General features: G+C 40.8%; 1 protein-coding gene across 1 annotated transcript in view; it reads right to left on the reverse strand.

Moving 5' to 3' along the window:
• Positions 1-3,531: 3,531 nt before the first annotated feature.
• The window catches only part of LOC124253592, a 39,158-nt gene continuing 24,270 nt past the window's right edge, over positions 3,532-18,419 (reverse strand). Inside the window, exons 12-26 of the mRNA XM_046687399.1 lie at positions 17,563-17,663; positions 16,462-16,542; positions 15,708-15,881; positions 15,262-15,350; positions 13,071-13,176; positions 12,397-12,561; positions 10,417-11,478; positions 8,927-9,025; positions 8,009-8,152; positions 7,064-7,232; positions 6,089-6,252; positions 5,504-5,689; positions 4,578-4,663; positions 4,130-4,195; positions 3,532-3,604 (exon numbers count right to left, since the gene is read on the reverse strand). Of these exons, the coding sequence (XP_046543355.1) occupies positions 4,186-4,195; positions 4,578-4,663; positions 5,504-5,689; positions 6,089-6,252; positions 7,064-7,232; positions 8,009-8,152; positions 8,927-9,025; positions 10,417-11,478; positions 12,397-12,561; positions 13,071-13,176; positions 15,262-15,350; positions 15,708-15,881; positions 16,462-16,542; positions 17,563-17,663 (2,636 nt within the window). The 3' untranslated portion in view covers positions 3,532-3,604; positions 4,130-4,185. The remainder of the gene's footprint in view (positions 3,605-4,129; positions 4,196-4,577; positions 4,664-5,503; positions 5,690-6,088; positions 6,253-7,063; positions 7,233-8,008; positions 8,153-8,926; positions 9,026-10,416; positions 11,479-12,396; positions 12,562-13,070; positions 13,177-15,261; positions 15,351-15,707; positions 15,882-16,461; positions 16,543-17,562; positions 17,664-18,419) is intronic.

Genomic DNA, 18,419 nt, shown 5'->3' on the forward strand with positions numbered 1-18,419 from the left:
CCTATGGTGGGGGAGGCTGTTGGCGTCAGGTCATAAGTGTCTGTGCTTGCTGCTCGTGAATGTAAGTCGGTGGTGTGTGTGAACTGGCTGTGAATGCTTATCTCAGGGTATCGAATACCACTGTTAGTTGGGCTTGGAGACCGACTGTCGTCTGAAACAAATATATGGGTCTGTTATAACATTTTTTGGGGGTAAACCAAAAGTAGGAGTTAAAACATTCTTCAAATGTAGTGACCTGGATAAAGTGCTGGATGTAAATGTAAAGTTTGTCAACCTAACAACCTTCCACAAAGCAGATTTGAAAATAAGGTTGTCACAACACCCTGACTTTTGCTAAATCCTATGACTGTAATGCCCATATTTGGAGATGACTTTCTCTGAGGCCAAGGACTGGACATATGCTTCAGAGGCTGATGAAATAACTGATGCTCTGTTTGGTCTGGTTCAGTATTTAAAATGTTATTCAAATGTTTTGTTATGTTGATAACAAAATATTATCTCAATAAACAAATTACTGAAGAGAAAATATAGAACAAACTTTATGGATAACAACTTCTTTTTATTGGTGAGTGCGACGTTTCGATACAGATTCTTGTACCGTTGTCAAGCATAATGAAAATTGTAATATATGAGTCATATGTAGTTGACACCTGAATTATGTACCAAGTTATCTCACAGAACATTATACTTGACAACGGTACAAGAATCTGTATCGAAACGTCGCACTCACCAATAAAAAAGAAGTTGTTATCCATAAAGTTTGTTCTATATTGTACTTCCCAACTTCTAAAATGCCACTCAAAGAAACTGAAGAGAAAATACAGACAATCTTCAAGACGCACACCCATCACTGCCATATCTTAAAGACTCCCAAGTCCAAAAACATTTGGACTTATATATCCAAAAACATTATTACTAGACCTTGAACTTAATTAAGGCAACTTCTTAAGATCCATCAATTAACCAAGTCTTACGACCTCACAAGTAAAAAGAAACAGTAACTGGCAATAAATGATACAAGATTTTTCACACAAACGTCCAAGATGACCTTGACTTCTGATAGATATACCACAAACATAAGATGTGCTAGGATTTTGAGAGTTACATATATTCATTCCAGCTCAATGGCACCATGATTGCTGTAAATAAAGATGATGAGGACTAATAAGAAGCTGCCTTATGAATACTGGAAGTTTCTCTTACATAACAACAGTCCCAATTCGCTGAATCAAGTATTTTCAAATGCATAGTAGAATTGTGAGATAACTTGGTACATAATTCAGGTGTCAACTACATATGACTCATATATTACATGAAAACCCTTAATGTAAAGCAAATGTGAGCAGAATCTAAAGTTCTTGTTATGTAACTCGTACCTGTCTCAAGGTCAACTATGTATCGCAAATCTAGGAACGTGAGTACGATTTCAAAAGCAATATCCTTTGTGAATGGTACAGAACGTTCAACCATCACTGGCTCTGAAACAAATAATAAAGAATCTTTAGCAAAACATTCATATCTTCCACAAGAGTGAGTAATGCTGTTTTCAGCAATATTGTGGCAGAAGATGCTAGCAATGGGCTTCAAAAGTGAATATGTATAACTTAGGTATCAGATACAATTAAACTACTAGGCTACCTCGCCATAACATTTGATTTGAAGTGAAGGAAAATTGAAATCATGAAAATAACAAGAATTTTGTTTGTTGATAACTGAATTTCAACAAATCAAAATCAAGTAAGCTGACTAATGTTGACTTTTCAGTTTTTTATCCAAATAAAAGACAATAAACCTGTGTGTTACATTTGTCCAGATTATGATTCTTAGTTTGCACATGATCTTGGGCTTCGTCAAAGTGGTAAACTATGACTTTCATCCCTTATTAAATAACTTCACTGTGATATAACTGAATATTACCGATGTAACAAATGTTCACTCACTAACTCACTCACTTATTGCAAAGATGAATAACGCTCTGCCTTCATTCCATGCAAACAGGAAATAATTGATCATTGTATTGCAGTCTTAATGTAGTTGTCTCATGATGTAATTTTGTCTTTCATCAGTATTCATAGTACACAACTATATCAGTTTTGATGTTCATACATGCTTATTTCATGCATCCTTCAGTACAGTATCCAACGAACAATGTATTGTTGCTTTATATAAATTTCATAAAATTGTTATTCATACATAATATATGTATATATTTGTAGACACCCAATCTGAATGTACACCTACTGACATGAAATGAATAAAAAGATTAAAAACAAACAAACAAAAAACTCACTCACTGGGGACCCAACTCACTGACAGGCTACAGAACCAACTCACTCACTAACTATCAAACCCACTCTCACCGACTTCTGAAACCACTCACAAACTGACTACCGAAACCACTCACTGATTACTGAAACCACCCACTTACATAAGCCCAACTCCCTGCTCTGTCATTGAGTACCCAATTCACTGACTACTCAACTCACTGAATCACCATGGTAACTGTGGTAAAGGGTGAAAGAGTGTTTGAGTAGCCTAATACATCATCCTGCTCTCTTGGCTGAAAGAATATCAACTTACCAACTCTATAGAAGAGATCTCTGTTTCTGAAGATCCACTGAATCAGCTCCTTCCCAGAAAAACATTTCCTGAATCGCTGCAGATCTCTCTGGATCTTCTGCAGGATGACTGTAGGTGCTGGCTTCTCTATCTCATGGGGGAACATCCCTCTTTCTCCCAGTGAGTACTGGTGGACACAAAAGCTCAAATAAGCATAAACAATCATAATAATGATAATGGCTATTTATAAAGCACCTGTTTCCATGCACTTGTGCATGCTCAAGGCACTAAAACATTATTACCCTGGATAACCCAAGCTGCTTGTGAGGTGCTAGAAGGTTAACAGTCATATGTCCTATCCCACTTGTGCATGCTCAAGGCACTAACACATTATTACCCCGGATAACCCAAGCTGCTTGTGAGGTGCTAGAAGGTTAACAGTCATATGACCTATCCCACTTGTGCATGCTCAAGGCACTAACACATTATTACCCCGGATAACCCAAGCTGCTTGTGAGGTGCTAGAAGGTTAACAGTCATATGACTTATCCCACCGGGTACCCATTCACTACTGGGTGAACAGAGGCAATTTATAAACAAACTCACTTACCTAGGGTGAGACCATGTGTCGTGTGCTTCGATGTGGGTCTGACTGAGTAAATGGGTCAGTTTGCTTTTATAAAACGTGTGAAATCAAACCCAGGCATAATGCTAGAAGGTTAACAGTCATATGACTTATCCCACCAGGTACCCATTCACTACTGGGTGAACAGAGGCAATTTATAAACAAACTCGATTACCTAGGGTGAGGCCATGTGTCATGTGTGCTTCGTTGTGGGACTGACTGAGTAAATGGGTCAGTTTGCTTTTATAAAACGTGTGGAATCAAACCCAGGCCTAATGACCCAACACATTAACCACTAGGCTACCCACCATCCCCTTCCTTGATGGGAAGCAAAGAACTTACATCTGTGAGTTTACTGTAGAGCGCCAGGAGCTGATGTGTGGACAGCGAGTACAGCTGCAGCTTGAAGACCAGCTCATCCTGCAACAACATACACATTACCAGTGATGCGAGCTGAGTTCCATCTGATTCCAGGCTCCTAGCATTCTCTGTTGTCTCTAATATGGGACTCATCGTTTGAAGTTCTTGATTATCAACATATTAAACACTGGGAAAAACAGAACTGTACATTGAACCCCAATAGTAACTACTGATATGCAATTTTCATTATATCTTTAACAGAAAGAGTGGCAGTTATGATCATGAATAGTTTCTTCAAAATGTTCCCAAAGCTTACAGTAACACATGAACAATAATGATCCCTTAATCTGGTTTAATTATTATATAATTACTTATTTCTGGTCCAGCGTTAAACACTGTTCAATTATAACTTGATATAATTCAGTCATATTTTGATAAGCAGGTATCCACCTGGACCAGCCTTCAACACAAGAACGCTATCATAAGAAGATTTTCATTTATTATTCAGCTGGAATATTGCTTGCTGTGTTGAAAGTAATGCACAAACACTAAAGTATTACATAATCTGAAAAGGTTTCTACTCACCGCTTGTGACAACAGCAGATTTCTTGTGATACCTTTTCCAAAGTTGTTCATAAATTTCAACAAGTGCTGAAAAAAAGAATAACAATCTTCACCTGAAATATTCTCACCTACATCAACAATATTCTTCAGTTGGGTGTGTGAAGGTCAAGCATCTACATGTATTTACTTTCTGTCAAATGTTTTATTCTCTATGAGTGAATATTTCATAACACCGATAATCCAGTGATATTAAGGTGCCTTGTTAAAGACCTATTCCTGTTAGACAGTGTTCGATACAATGAGCAACAACACAAAGAGTACTATGACAATGTGCTAGCTCACACATTGTTATCCTCTAATTCTTATTAGTCATCAATAGCATGATGAACTGGAAACCCACTCTCACCTAGAATACATACATGAAAAACATAGAAATCTGAACGACAACCGAAAGATCTCATCCACATACCGTGAGCGCCTGTAGTACCGTTTGTGCCCAGAAGGGTGTGGAATCTTCTTCCTCCGACGAAGTCTCTCAGCTTCCATCTCCAAATCCTATATACACATAAACAAACATGGTAGTTAATACTGTACAGGCCTTCACCTTACTGTCACACACAAAACAAGGCCTCATAGTGTCATAGGCTCATCATGGCCATGATTTTAGTTAGTTAAGCTAAAAAATTTGTAATTCAGGTTTACAGATTCGCTGCAAAACAAGATATTTGGATTAGTCAAATTGCAAACAGTGAGTTTGGATTTATGATGCTTTTACCAATATTCCAGCAATTTCATGGTGATGAAAACTAGAAATTGGCTCCCCTAACTTTACCCATGTGCGGAAACAGGCATGATGGTGTCTTTGGTGTGACGAGCAAACATATTAACTAGTCAACCCTTCCACACAAATTAGTACTGTTTGTAGTATATTATGTACAAATTTAAATAAACCTGTAGAGGTTTTCAGTTCTTTGAAGAGACTCGTCCTTGGGGTACATATATGCATTTTCTGCGCTGAAAATGTCCTGTGACAGTTGTATCAATGTTTTAATAAAAATATTGTACAATAAATAAAATCTTTTTTATCTATTATACGGCCCCCACCCCGTGGAGTTACCTCCCTCTACGCATGCGCAGCCAACCAGGTAAGCACCTAGGCCCGTATCATCATTCCTTCTGCTGTCACTCCACAGTAAAGACATGTAGAGTTCCTAGCTGAATACCTTGTCTACGATAAAGATAATGTCTGAGACTCCACCACCTGTATGTATGGTCTTTATTTGTCCTTGAACGGAACAGCTAAGACTTTTGCGGTCGGTTTTCTCATAATTGATGTTCGTAGTATTATGTACAAAATTAGAAAAAGGATTGCCTAATCAGGAAAAATACACTTACTTCTACAAGAAATATCCACAGACATTCTAACAGCTGATGGAAACAGTCCTTGTAAAGCCAGCCACTAAGTTTCTCCATATATTTATGGAGGAAGTTGGTTACAGGCTTCAAACAATCCTGTATGGAAACGTTGAGGGGCTTTAGCCTCATCAGCAGAGCCAGAGCATCATGGAGAAATAAGTTGAGCTGTGGAAAAGACACAATCATCTATCACATCCTCTATGGGGCATCATCCCATTTTGATAACTGCACTTGTGAGTAAAGACTCAAACACATATCAGTAATATTCAAGCTATCTGACAGAAAACAATAAATGAGAATCTAAGAAGCTTAACAAACCTGTGTGGAGAGTAGAAAGACAACCATACAGACAAACATTATCCCTTACTGAGCATAGCAACACAACCTATTCTGAAAGCTGTGAGTCTGTTCTGAGCATGGCAACACAACCTACCCTACAAGCCATGAGTTGACACTGAGTATAGCAACACAATCTACCCTATAACCCATGAGTCTGTTCTGATCATAGCAACACAACCTACCATGTAAGCCAGAGTCTGTTCAAAGCATGGCAACACAACCTACCCTGTAAGCCATGATTCGACACTGAGCTTTCTGTACGGCCAGCAGGTGGCTCTGATGGGGGTTGAGGAGCTTGTGCACAAAAGGGCCTGAGCTTGGCTGCAGCTCCTCATGGTCTGGCCACTCGTCCTTCTCCAGCTCATCTAGACGATCCGCCATGGTGAAATCTGACATCAACAAACAACATGATCACTTCTTGGATGAGGCATCATCTTGATTAGCTTCACAGAATGTATCTCTGTGCTCCCAATAAACTAAAACATCACTTATGTTTTTGCTCCATTAGTCTTTCTAAAAAACCTCAGTAGGGTTGGTGGGGTAGCCTTGTGGTTAAAGTTTTCTCTCAAAGACACAGGTTCCATTACCCACATGGGTACAATGTGTGAAGCCCATTTCTGGTGTTTCCTCCGTGACATTACTTGAATATCGCTAAACGTGGTGTAAAACTAAGCTCACTGTCAGTAAACACTCAGGATAAGTATATGACCTATATATTGCTCTTCCTCAATCTGCAAATTACATGTATGTCAAAATTTTAGTGACCTGATTGCCATTTTAATCCGAGCATCAATGTATGATCATGGGGAACCACACTTCTGTCATTCAACTTTGTATTCAAATATTCCAATATTCAAAGTCTGATTAACATAATTTTAAACTGTCAATATTTAGGCAGTGTAGAACAGCAAAGAAACCTACTTAATATCAACACTGCAGAGACACTTGTAAAGGAATATTGGGGAACTTTGAACAAAATTTCAGTTACATTATGTCAGCTTGATTGTAGGTGAAGGACCACAGTGATGTCGATGTCAGATGTATGATGAACTCAGTGAAAACGTGTATGACACTGACAAGCCAAAAAGAAATTAAATGCAAATCTGGGATTAGAACCACAGAAATGCACAGCAAATCGTGTGGCACTTTATGACAGGGCCCCTTCAATCCTGGTTACAACATTCACAACAGACAACTGACCTTGCACCGAAATGCAGCTCTGTCTGCCGCTCCTGGGATTCAAGCGGCTCCTCTGCATGTCATCAGAGTTGATCCACAAGTCTTTCTCCCCAAATGTGTTGGCAAGGCGACGCTCATAAATCTCCAGGAACTTCAACATGGCTGACACGTTGTTGATACGTGTACACATCTGTCAAAGAAATGCTCAGGGTTGAACAAATTTTCTTACAACAATTTCTTCTAAAATAAATTTCTGACCAGACAGTTCTGTTCAATATTTCTTTCATAAGTTTGTTCAGATTTACAGTTGAGTGTATTCATTAAAAATTCCTAAGATAACTGTATGTTGTTCAAAACTGATCACAGCCATGTTTCAGGTGTCTGTAAATAATCCAGTCTGGGCTGGACCATTGATATAATACTTGATATTTCTTTCACACAGTTAGGCAGACTCTACAAGCCTATTGCTCATACATTTCACTGTATTGGTGGACATCTGTCACACAGATAGGCAGACTTACATTCTACTGTTTATATCTGCACACTGACTGGTTGATATCTGTCACACAGGTAGGCAGACTCTTGCATCATATAGCTCATACCTTCACTGTGGTATCTCACACAGGTAGGCAGACTAAAGTCCTATTGCTCTTACCTTTCACTGTGATTGGTGAATATATGTCACACAGATAGGCAGACTTACATTCTACTGTTTATATCTGCACACTGACTGGTTGATATCTGTCACACAGGTAGGCAGACTCTTGCATCATATAGCTCATACCTTCACTGTGGTATCTCACACAGGTAGGCAGACTAAAGTCCTATTGCTCTTACCTTTCACTGTGATTGGTGGATATATGTCACACAGGTAGGCAGACTCTTACATTCTACTGTTCATACATGCACAGCGATCGGCTGATAACTTTCACACAGGAAGGCAAACTGTTATCGTATTGGGAATACCTGCTGTGTGATTGGCTCATATCTGTCACAGAGATAGGCAGTTTGTTTGTTGAGGTACTCAAAGCAGTTCTTCTTCCCATCCAGCTCATGCCGACATCCCCACACAAGGCCTGTATTCTGCTGATTGGTTAGGTGCTCCAGAAGCTGCATGGAAATCAATGATGTAGATCACACAAAATATTGCTGGTGTTGTCTTGTAGTGGCTTCAGGCTTCTATCATCACACTAACTTTTAATGTCAAAGTAACAAATGTCTAAAGAAAGAGGTGAGGTGAGGTTTAATGTCGTGCTTGAGAATATTTCGCTCATATGACGACGTGCATACGTGTGTATGTGTAGGTGCGGCTGCTTGTACTAGCCCAGACTGAAGCTGGTTTTATAGTGCTAGCCCACTGAGATACCATGCCGCAGTGAAGCATGAATACCCCACTCAGACACATTATACTGACTCTGAGCCGACCAGTCCTTGTTGTACCCATTAATGCCGAGCGCCAGGAAGGGACCAACAAGTACCATATTTTAACGTCTTTTGGTATGACGCGGCCGGGGATCGAACCCGCGACCTTCTGTTCTCCGCGCGGACACTCTAACCGCTACACCACTAAAGAAAGAGGATCTAATGAACCAAAATGAAGGTTATATTTCCACAATCTGACCAATGGCCTCAGTGAAGTTTACCATGCCTGCAACCATCTGTGAGTAACCATGTCAATTCTAATTCGTCCAATATTGATATTGCTAGACACATTGAAAGTATTCTGGTAACTTTTCTTCCAGATTTCATGTTGTTTAGCTCAAACTTAATGGATCTACATCTGACAGATAATTTCACAGTACAACAAATGTATTTAAGAATACACAATGTTTCTGTATACTGATGGATGATATTATTTGACAGTAGGTATATTAGGTAGCATACCTTGGGTCCTATGAGCCTTTTAGCTGCAGAGTTAGGTGTTCCACACAGGTCAAGACACAGCATGTTGTCAGCATACTGGCATGATGTTACACAGATGGTCTGGGAGAGAGAGTGCACAAAGTCATGACAAACATGTGAGTGGTAGTTGAGTTTGTATGCAGTAATCATTTCCAAGTCGGTTTAGGGGGCGGGAGAGTAGCCTAGTGGTTAAAGCGTTCGCTTCGCACACCGAAGACCCGTGTTCAATTCCCCACTTGGGTACAATGTGTGAAGCCCATTTCTGGTGTTCCCTGCCATGATATCGCTGGATTAATGCTAAAAGCGGCCTAAAACTAAACTCACTCACTCACCCCAAGTCGGTTTACTCTGTCTCACCACAAAGAGTGAGTGAATGGGTAAGTGAGTGAATGAGTGGGGTTTTACGTCGCTTTAAGCAATATTCCAGCATTATCACAGTGAGGGACACCAGTAGGACAGACAAGCAACACACAGGCAAGTGAATGGTACTTGACACAGGGTTAGAACAGACACACTGTAACACACAGAGTGAGTGCCTGGGCAGCACCCGGGAATATGACAAGCCACAATAACTTAATGATAACTATTTAATTCTAATTGTGAAAAAATGTGATGAGGTAATTTGATTTCTATACATACTTTCGTTAAGGAAATCTGTTCACAGTATCTGTGTATATAAAATGTTGACAGATGTGTTTCACATAATATTTTGTGAAACTAAGTACACTGAGTATTACATGTGGTTAAGAAACAACACAATCCACACTAAGATTTTCTACTTATACTTGGGTCAAGGAAATAATGTGATGCCGAATGTCTAGTGAGGCAGATCAGTTTCTTTTTTGTTTGTGTGTTTCACGCTGCACTGTTTGGTGGCGGTCTGTAAATAATTTGGACCAGATAATCCAATGATCAACATGAGCATCAAGCAACATTGGGATACGATGACATGTGCCAACCAAGTCAGTCAGCCTGACCACCCAATCCCCTAAGTCGCCTCTCATGACAAGCATGGGTTGCTGAAGTACAATTCTAACCTGAATCTTCATGGGTTAGCTAAAAAATCAAATGATAACTGTTCATAACATTAGAAATATACATAAAAAAGCTGAGCTAAACTTAACAAATATTTATTGAGATTTTAACTTATCATTAATACTTCACAGGTTTGTTAGTCCTGTTAGTCAACTCTTACACTGACTGAATTTGGTTTTACGCCTCTTTTAGCAATATTCCAGCAACATCACGGCGGGGGACACCAGAAATGGGCTTCACACATTGTACCCATTGTGGGGATTCGAACCCGGGTCTTCGGCGTGACAAGCCAACGCTTTAACCACTAGGCTATCCCACTGCCCTGTCACCTCTTACAAGAAAGATGGGTTGCTGAAGACGAATTCTAACATGGATCTTCATGGGTAGGTGGATGGGTAAGAACATGTATTAACTAATTTGTTTTATTCTGGCCTTACCGTCAAGAAGCTTTCATAAATTTCTTCTTTGCCAGCGACACTCTTCTGATGAAACTCCATCTGTTCCATGCTGAGTTCTCCCTGATCTAGAGCCTCCAAGGTCTCAAGGTCATCCAAAGTTGGGAACAGAATCTGGTAAAATGTCCTTGAAATCCAAACCAGACGCTGCAGTATCACCACCAGATCGATAGCAGAACCAGATATCGGCAAGCAGGCATCAGAACCAGGTGGCGGAGTAGGGAGAGACACATTTGTATATTCAGAAGAGAAGGAATCCAAGAACTCTGTGTGTCTATCAGAACTTTCAAAGTTGTTGTCAGCAGACATGAACGACCGTTCAAGTGAGTTTTGGAATTTTGTTTCTTCATATTCCAACCCTGATTCATGTGTTCCATTGGAAGCAGTTCTTTTCCTCGGCAGCCTGAATGCTGATGTGAGGCGTGACACAAAGCCTCGAGTCTCACCATGTGTATCATCCAAATGGAAAGGCTTACTGCTGTCTTGATGACCAGAAGACACTTGTTGTATGGGTGGAAACTTAAAGTCACCTTCAGTTTCCGAGTCTTCTTCAATGTCAGAATGCACGTCTGCTTCAGATGCCACTGTGCTCGTATCTTCATCATCACATGGATCATTGTGTACAGTGGCCTGGAACACCAGTCCGGACCCATCAATGTCACTCTTGCTGTGTCCAGTCTCTTCATTGCTGCTCATTTCATCGCTCTCATTGAGCAGGGGCATGAAGGGGCACGAATCCCCATCTCCTGACTGTGTCATCCACAAGTGTTCTGAAGCATCTTCATCCTTGTCCTTCATGTCAGGCATCGACACACTTTGTTTAAGGCCTTTAAATTTCACACAGTCGGCACGGTCCTCAACCGATATAAGTGACTTGGTCTCAAATGACCCTTGCTTGCGGATGATAACGACTTTTACTTCTTTCTTCTCAGGTTCTGCATTGTTGCTTTTCTGTGATGATTTTATTGTTTCAGGGGAAGTTTCTATAATGGTTGCAGGCTGTCGAGGATGTCGGGATGGAGAGTCAGAAATTGTAGTCTGTAACTGAAGAAGAATAACCAGTATTATTCCATGCACAAAATATTTCGGGAGGTGAAGATGAAGTTTGTTTAACACAGAGTTCAAGATCATAGCACAGTGACATGAATGCAGGCATGTGTGGCTGCAAGTTCTAGTCTGGATGTTTTACAGTGACAGCCCACATGGGTATCATGCTGTGGAGACACATGGACATATATACTTCCCATCAAAAGTCTAGACTCACTATGTAGCCACTTACCTCAGTCAGCTGTTCTAAACTTGATTTCGCAAAATACTGGTAATCCATTCAGTTTAAAGGTACTGTTTACATATGAACTAATGTATTGTAAAACAAATTATGTAAAAGATTATTGTCATGAGTTCAGTAAATGATGAAAGTCAGTGAAAATTGGCGAATTCTTAACAAAACTTTACACCAAAACGCAGCTGTTCACATGAATGATATTTGCACATGCTTTTTAGCAATTTGATGCGTGATCCTCGTACAATTCATCTGCATAAAATTTGCAGGTGGTTCCTCCAAGTTAGTGGAGAAAGTAATCTTCGATGTAATCATATATATATACATAACATATAGTGAGTGTTTTAGGTGAGTCTAAACTTTTGATGGGTAGTATATCTATACACACAGATCTGTGGGGGCGGTGGGGTAACCTAGTGGTCAAAGAGTTTACTCATCATGCCGAAGACCCGGGTTCAATTCCTAACATGGGTACAATGAGTGAAGCCCATTTCTGGTGTCCCCCGCCGTGATATTGCTGGAATATTGCTAAAAGCGTCGTAAAACCAAACTCACTCATTATGTGTAGATGGCCACTGAGTCAACATTCCTATACCAATAGCCCACGGTCATGCTGTGGGAACATATGGACATATATCTATACAAATGGATTGCCACTGAGTAAATAGACCTATACTGACCTGTTTGTTTGGCGTAGATCGGAGCGAAGACACGATGCTGCTGAAGGCACTGTTCACAGAGTGAGTGAGAGATGAAGCCAACAGCGACTGACTGCGATGGACAGAGTATGAAGACCCAGTCAGGGACGACAGAGGGGTCATCAGATGAACCTCCTGCGTCTGGAACTACACAAACAGGATTCAATGACACAAAACAATTCACAATGACACAGCAGGTAGATCTGAGAGTTAGATCATGGTGGAGCTCGAATCACATATCCTCTGTGCGGAAGATCTAAATATGGCATGGCTGACATTGTAGCATGTTGTAATTGGGATTACACTGTTTCAGTAAAGTACAGATTCCAGAATATTTTTGGGTTGAATTGTATCTGGGATTCACGTACCGTAAGAGTAAGTGAGGGAGTTGGGTTTAACACTGCTTCAAATCCCGGATGGACTCAACCCAAAGAAGTACTAGAATCTGTAATTTACATAACTTATGGGATTCGAACCCAGTATCAAACGTTTCAAAGAGATGCAACTCCATCCAGCGATTTGCCAAGCTTTTGATCACTGGGCCACCCATCTCCCAAAATATATAACAAGTTTTCCTTTTCAGAATAGTATGTTGTATCTCAGTATCCCTATAATAAGTTGAGTAGTATAGTCCTTCACAGATCACCATCATCTACCTCATCTCCTGACACAGCCTCTATCACCAGGTCCTGAACATGGTACATGATGGACGTCGACCACAGCAGGATTTCTCGTAGTAAACTTTTACGCCATTGTTGAGCTCTGAAACACAGTTGATCAACTGATACAAACTGACACCTTTCTGTCAGGACAGTGGAGCTGCTGTCTTGGAACAGCATCACCAGATATGCAGTCTGAGAAATTAGACAATGAACCACAGTTGGAAGTCTATGAAAGGTTCTTTTAAATTCATCTGATGAATATGACTCTGAGGGCTTTGACAACAAAAGATGCAATCTGCCTAAAATCTAGGATACTGGAGCTGAGATTCAAGCCAAATGTTTGCAAGGTACATTATGACAAAGTTATACAACAAGCGTTTACAACATTAAAGGTGAACGGTGTGACCCTTCAGGTGCAAACCTAACCCATAGCTACCAGGTAGATAGATAGATAATCTTTATTTCCTCCAGTGAATGAAGATACAATGTGATATGATATATTTACATGCAGATCAGAAACAGGGGAATACAGATAGTTACAAACAGTTTACAAAAAAATGTTTCCAGTTGTTAACAGATGTACATCCATTGGTCATACATTCAAGCCATACATTATCATCAAGGGATAGACAATATTCCGTTGGAAGTCCTCCGAGTTAGAAACATAGAATCAATTCTTCATCATTGTTCCAAAGGCTAGAAAACGTATCCTATACATCTCCTATGTCAATAATTGATTCGATAAGAAGATCTCTCTGACGGCTTGTCAGCTTGCAGTACATAAAAACATGTTTGACAATATCGTAGGCAAATGTGCCACATATACACTCTTTTGATTGGATACGCAGAGTACTAATTTGCACCAAGTTTGCAATACAGTGAAATAGATCAGGTCGTAGGATCGAAATTTGCCATAGTCTATGTATATTCTGGTCTCGCACTGAATAGTATCTATGTTGATTTTCCCTTGACGTTAGCTCTTTACATATATGGATATTTTCAGCATCATGAATTGTTTTCGTAACATGGACATAATTTGAAAGGGGATGACCCTTATTTGCTTATTTGGATTCCATGTATAAATCAGTCGCCCACAAACGTATACTTGTCGTATGTCCTTAATGGACCCGGAGGTCAGGTTCATCATAACCACATGGCCTGGATTGAGGTTCATCATGATGATATGGAACCTATACTTGTCGTATGAGGCGCCTTAATGGACCCGGAGGTCAGGTTCATCATAACCAGATGGCCTGGATTGAGGTTCATCATGATGATATGGAACCTATACTTGTCGTATGAGGCGCCTTAATGGACCCGGAGGTCAGGTTCATCATAACCAGATGGCCTGGATTGAGGTTCATCATGATGATATGGAACCTATATTTGTCGTATGAGGCGACTTAATGGACCCGGAGGTCAGGTTCATCATAACCAGATGGCCTGGATTGAGGTTCATCATGATGATATGGAACCTATACTTGTCGTATGAGGCGACTTAATGGACCCGGAGGTCAGGTTCATCATAACCAGATGGCCTGGACTGAGGTTCATCATGATGATATGGAACCTATACTTGTCGTATGAGGCCTTAATGGACCCGGAGGTCAGGTTCATCATAACCAGATGGCCTGGACTGAGGTTCATCATGATGATATGGAACCTATACTTGTTGTATGAGGCGCCTTAATGGACCCGGAGGTCAGGTTCATCATAACCAGATGGCCTGGATTGAGGTTCATCATGATATGGAACCTATATTTGTCGTATGAGGCCTTAATGGACCCGGAGGTCAGGTTCATCATAACCAGATGGCCTGGACTGAGGTTCATCATGATGATATGGAACCTATATTTGTCGTATGAAGCGCCTTAATGGACCCGGAGGTCAGGTTCATCATAACCAGATGGCCTGGACTGAGGTTCATCATGATGATATGGAACCTATACTTGTCGTATGAGGCGCCTTAATGGACCCGGAGGTCAGGTTCATCATAACCAGATGGCCTGGATTGATGTACATCAATCCAGTCAACATGCCTGACCATCTAGTGCAATTGCTTTGTACTAAAGACCAATTAGAACCTGTGTAGTTCCTACTAAAGACCAATTAGAACCTGTTTAGTTCTTACTAAAGACCAATTAGAACCCGGGTTTCAAGGGGTACTGAAGTGATTACTACTGACTCGGTGGGAATGTGCTCTGCCCAGTCCTGATCAAGTCTGTTGAGTCTGTAGGCCAAGCCAAGCACCTGCAGGTTGATCTCATGGATGGTCTGAAACAGTGAGAAAGTCAGTTATAACAATAGGAATAACAATATTTCAATAAACCTCATATTCTCAACACAGCAACTGATATGATGACTTTGAAATTACAGTTTATATTCTGTCTGACTTTTGCATAAGAAAATTTCGTAACAATGGATTCTAACTTACCATCATGCTGTTGTAAGATGAATTTAAACACAGTTAAATTTAAATAAACTGAGATATAATCATCGAAATCAACTGGCTCAAATTAAATGATTTCAACAGTTCCCTGATATGAAACACATCTCCAAAATGGGTCCTGTTCTGACAAGGGAAATATTCACAGGACAAATGATGACACTGAAACCTTGAATGACCTTCACCTTGTCATGTCTTGCCGCCTGCTCCCTGCAGAGTAACTCCACATCTTCCATCAGCAGGATGTAAAAAGACTGGGCTGCAATTTCTGTGATGTTCATGTAGTGTGAAAACGATGATTGGTAGTTGTTGCGGTAGTCGATCACCTCGTCACGAATGTTGCAGATCAGGATATTTAACTGCCAAAGGAAAATGTCCAATATGTTTTGCAAAAGATTTTCACCATGTCAATTTATTTGACTGTGTATTGTGCTTCTGTGAACAATGTTACAGCCACTCATGAGGAGAACAGGCCTCTTGAGTTAGATCTAGAGGAGGCAAAGCTGTTGTGTTGTCTTCACAAAACAAACTTTATGGATAACAACTGTTTTTATTTTGTGAGTGCGACATTTCGAAACAGATTCTAGTACCGTTGTCAAGCATGAATGGATCATCAATCATGGATACAAACACCACTCTGTGCGGCATGGTCCCTCCTTAACACAAGGATTTCTGGTGGCATATAAGGATATACAAATTATTCACTGTCACTAATTTGCCATCACATCACATCAACAAGCTGACTGAATTTGGTTTTACGCCGCTTTTAGCAATATTCCAGCAACATCGCGGCAGGGGAAACCAGAAATGGGCTTCACACATTGTGAAGGTATGCTTTAACCATTAGGCTACCCCACCGCCCCTGCTCCTGTAACAAGCATGAGGCACTTGGAAGGTATGTTGCCACATAATCTCTAGAAGACTGAGCAGACAACTCACCAGAATGGGGCCGATGTTCTTCTTGGCTAACTCAGACTGAGCCAGGATCTTGTAACGCTCATATGTTGGACGGAATATACCCTTAAGACAGAAAAGTGCACATTCAGCAAGTAAAAGAAGATAGATTTTTCAAACTACTTTATTGGTCTAGAAGCAACCAATGATGATAAAGTTCAACTTTTAAGAATCACAATGTGTAACTTACATCCTTGCACAGCTTAGTATTCACCACATAAAGGATAGAAAGAAAAACACATCAGGTAAAGGAAAGAAGGAAGGTTAATGGTGAGTGAGTGAGTGAGTGAGTGAGTGAGAATATTGAAGGGTGGTGGGAGGGACAGTTGAAGGAGAGGGAGGCAGGAGGGGGAGAGAGGGAGCCAGTGATTGTTCTTAACATTCCAGGTACATGATAGCTGTCTGAAAATAACTGAGTAGGGACCAGATATTCCAGTGATTTGTATTGTAAACAGGGAAGGAGGAGGGCAATTATGGTATAGGGTGAGGTGAGGTGAGGTGAGGTGAGGTGAAATTGGGTTTAACGTCGTACTTGAGAATATTTCACTCACATGACGACGTGCATGCGCATGTATGTGTATGTGCGGCTGCTTGTACTAGCCCAGACTGAAGCTGGTTTTATAGTGCTAGCCCACTGAGATACCATGCCGCAGTGAAGCATGAATACCCCACTCAGACACATTATACTGACTTCGAGCCAACCAGTCCTTGTTGTACCCATTAATGCGGAGCGCCAGGCAGGGACCAACAAGTACCATATTTTAACGTCTTTTGGTATGACGCGGTCGGGGATGGAACCCGCGACCTTCCGCTCTCCGGGCGGACGCTCTAACCACTACACCACAGAGGCGGTCCATTAAGGTATAGGGAATAACTGAAGGGATTGAGGAATGGAAAGAAGGAAGGTTGACAAGAGAGGGAGGGAGGAAGGTAAAATGTAAGGAATGGCCAAAAGGATAGAGAGAGGGAAAAATGAAGGTTGAAACAGATAGAGTGATTCAGGTAAAAGATAGAATGGAAGGAGGGCAGGTGGGAGGTAGGCTTGATAGAGAGAGGCAACTCAGGGAGTGTTGTAACTGTCTGTACCTGAACAGCTCTGTATAGGAACATATCCAGGGTCTCATGGCTCTCAATTGTCAGGTAGGCTCGCAGGTCCAGTGTGATGGAGATCAGTCCAATGAGGATATCTGAAGGATATAGACAGATCACATCGTACGACAGTCCAATACCTGACATGCACTCATCCTGGACACTCATGTTACCCTGTCCATGAGATAGACAGGATAACAGTCATGCCGGGGAAATTTGACACAATTCAGAATTCATGTCCTTTGTTAAATATATCCCAACACGAGCTGAATTCGACGTTCTGGTGATTTCGACGATTGCATTGCACGCGCTATATCGGGGGAGTACGTGTGCGATCGGAGTGCACAAACAGTTTCACTGGTAGGGCGGGTGCCCAGTCGCTGTCGTGAGAAGTTTTATTGACAATGGAAATCGGGAAGTAAAGTTATATAAAAAGCAAACAAACATCAATATTATTTACCCGAGATCGTTAATACCACTTCAGATGCAAAATCAGTTGCCTTTATAACAAAAAAACAGAAAGCGAAAATTCAGTTAGACCAGTCGTCTGCTGGTGACAGGCAATATATAAATGGGAAGCCACGTGATCACAACACTCCCTCGCAGTGCGGAGCAAAAAGAATGGCTCATCGTCGAAAACCCATACAAAATACCCGCATGTTACGAGCGGCAACTGTTTCGCCGATACGATGCCATCAACACTATTTTTGTAGGGAACACTTGATATTTTTGTGTGAAATAGATGAATATATCCTTTATCACTCAAGGTTAGTAAAATAAAAACTTTAAATGGTATTACAGATAAAAAATACGTTTTTGTCTTACATCGTCGAAAACCCCTGACACCGGGATAC

This window comes from Haliotis rubra, unplaced genomic scaffold (genome assembly GCF_003918875.1).
Source record: "Haliotis rubra isolate DU_JTF1 unplaced genomic scaffold, ASM391887v1 Scf546, whole genome shotgun sequence".
Lineage (NCBI taxonomy): Eukaryota > Metazoa > Mollusca > Gastropoda > Lepetellida > Haliotidae > Haliotis > Haliotis rubra.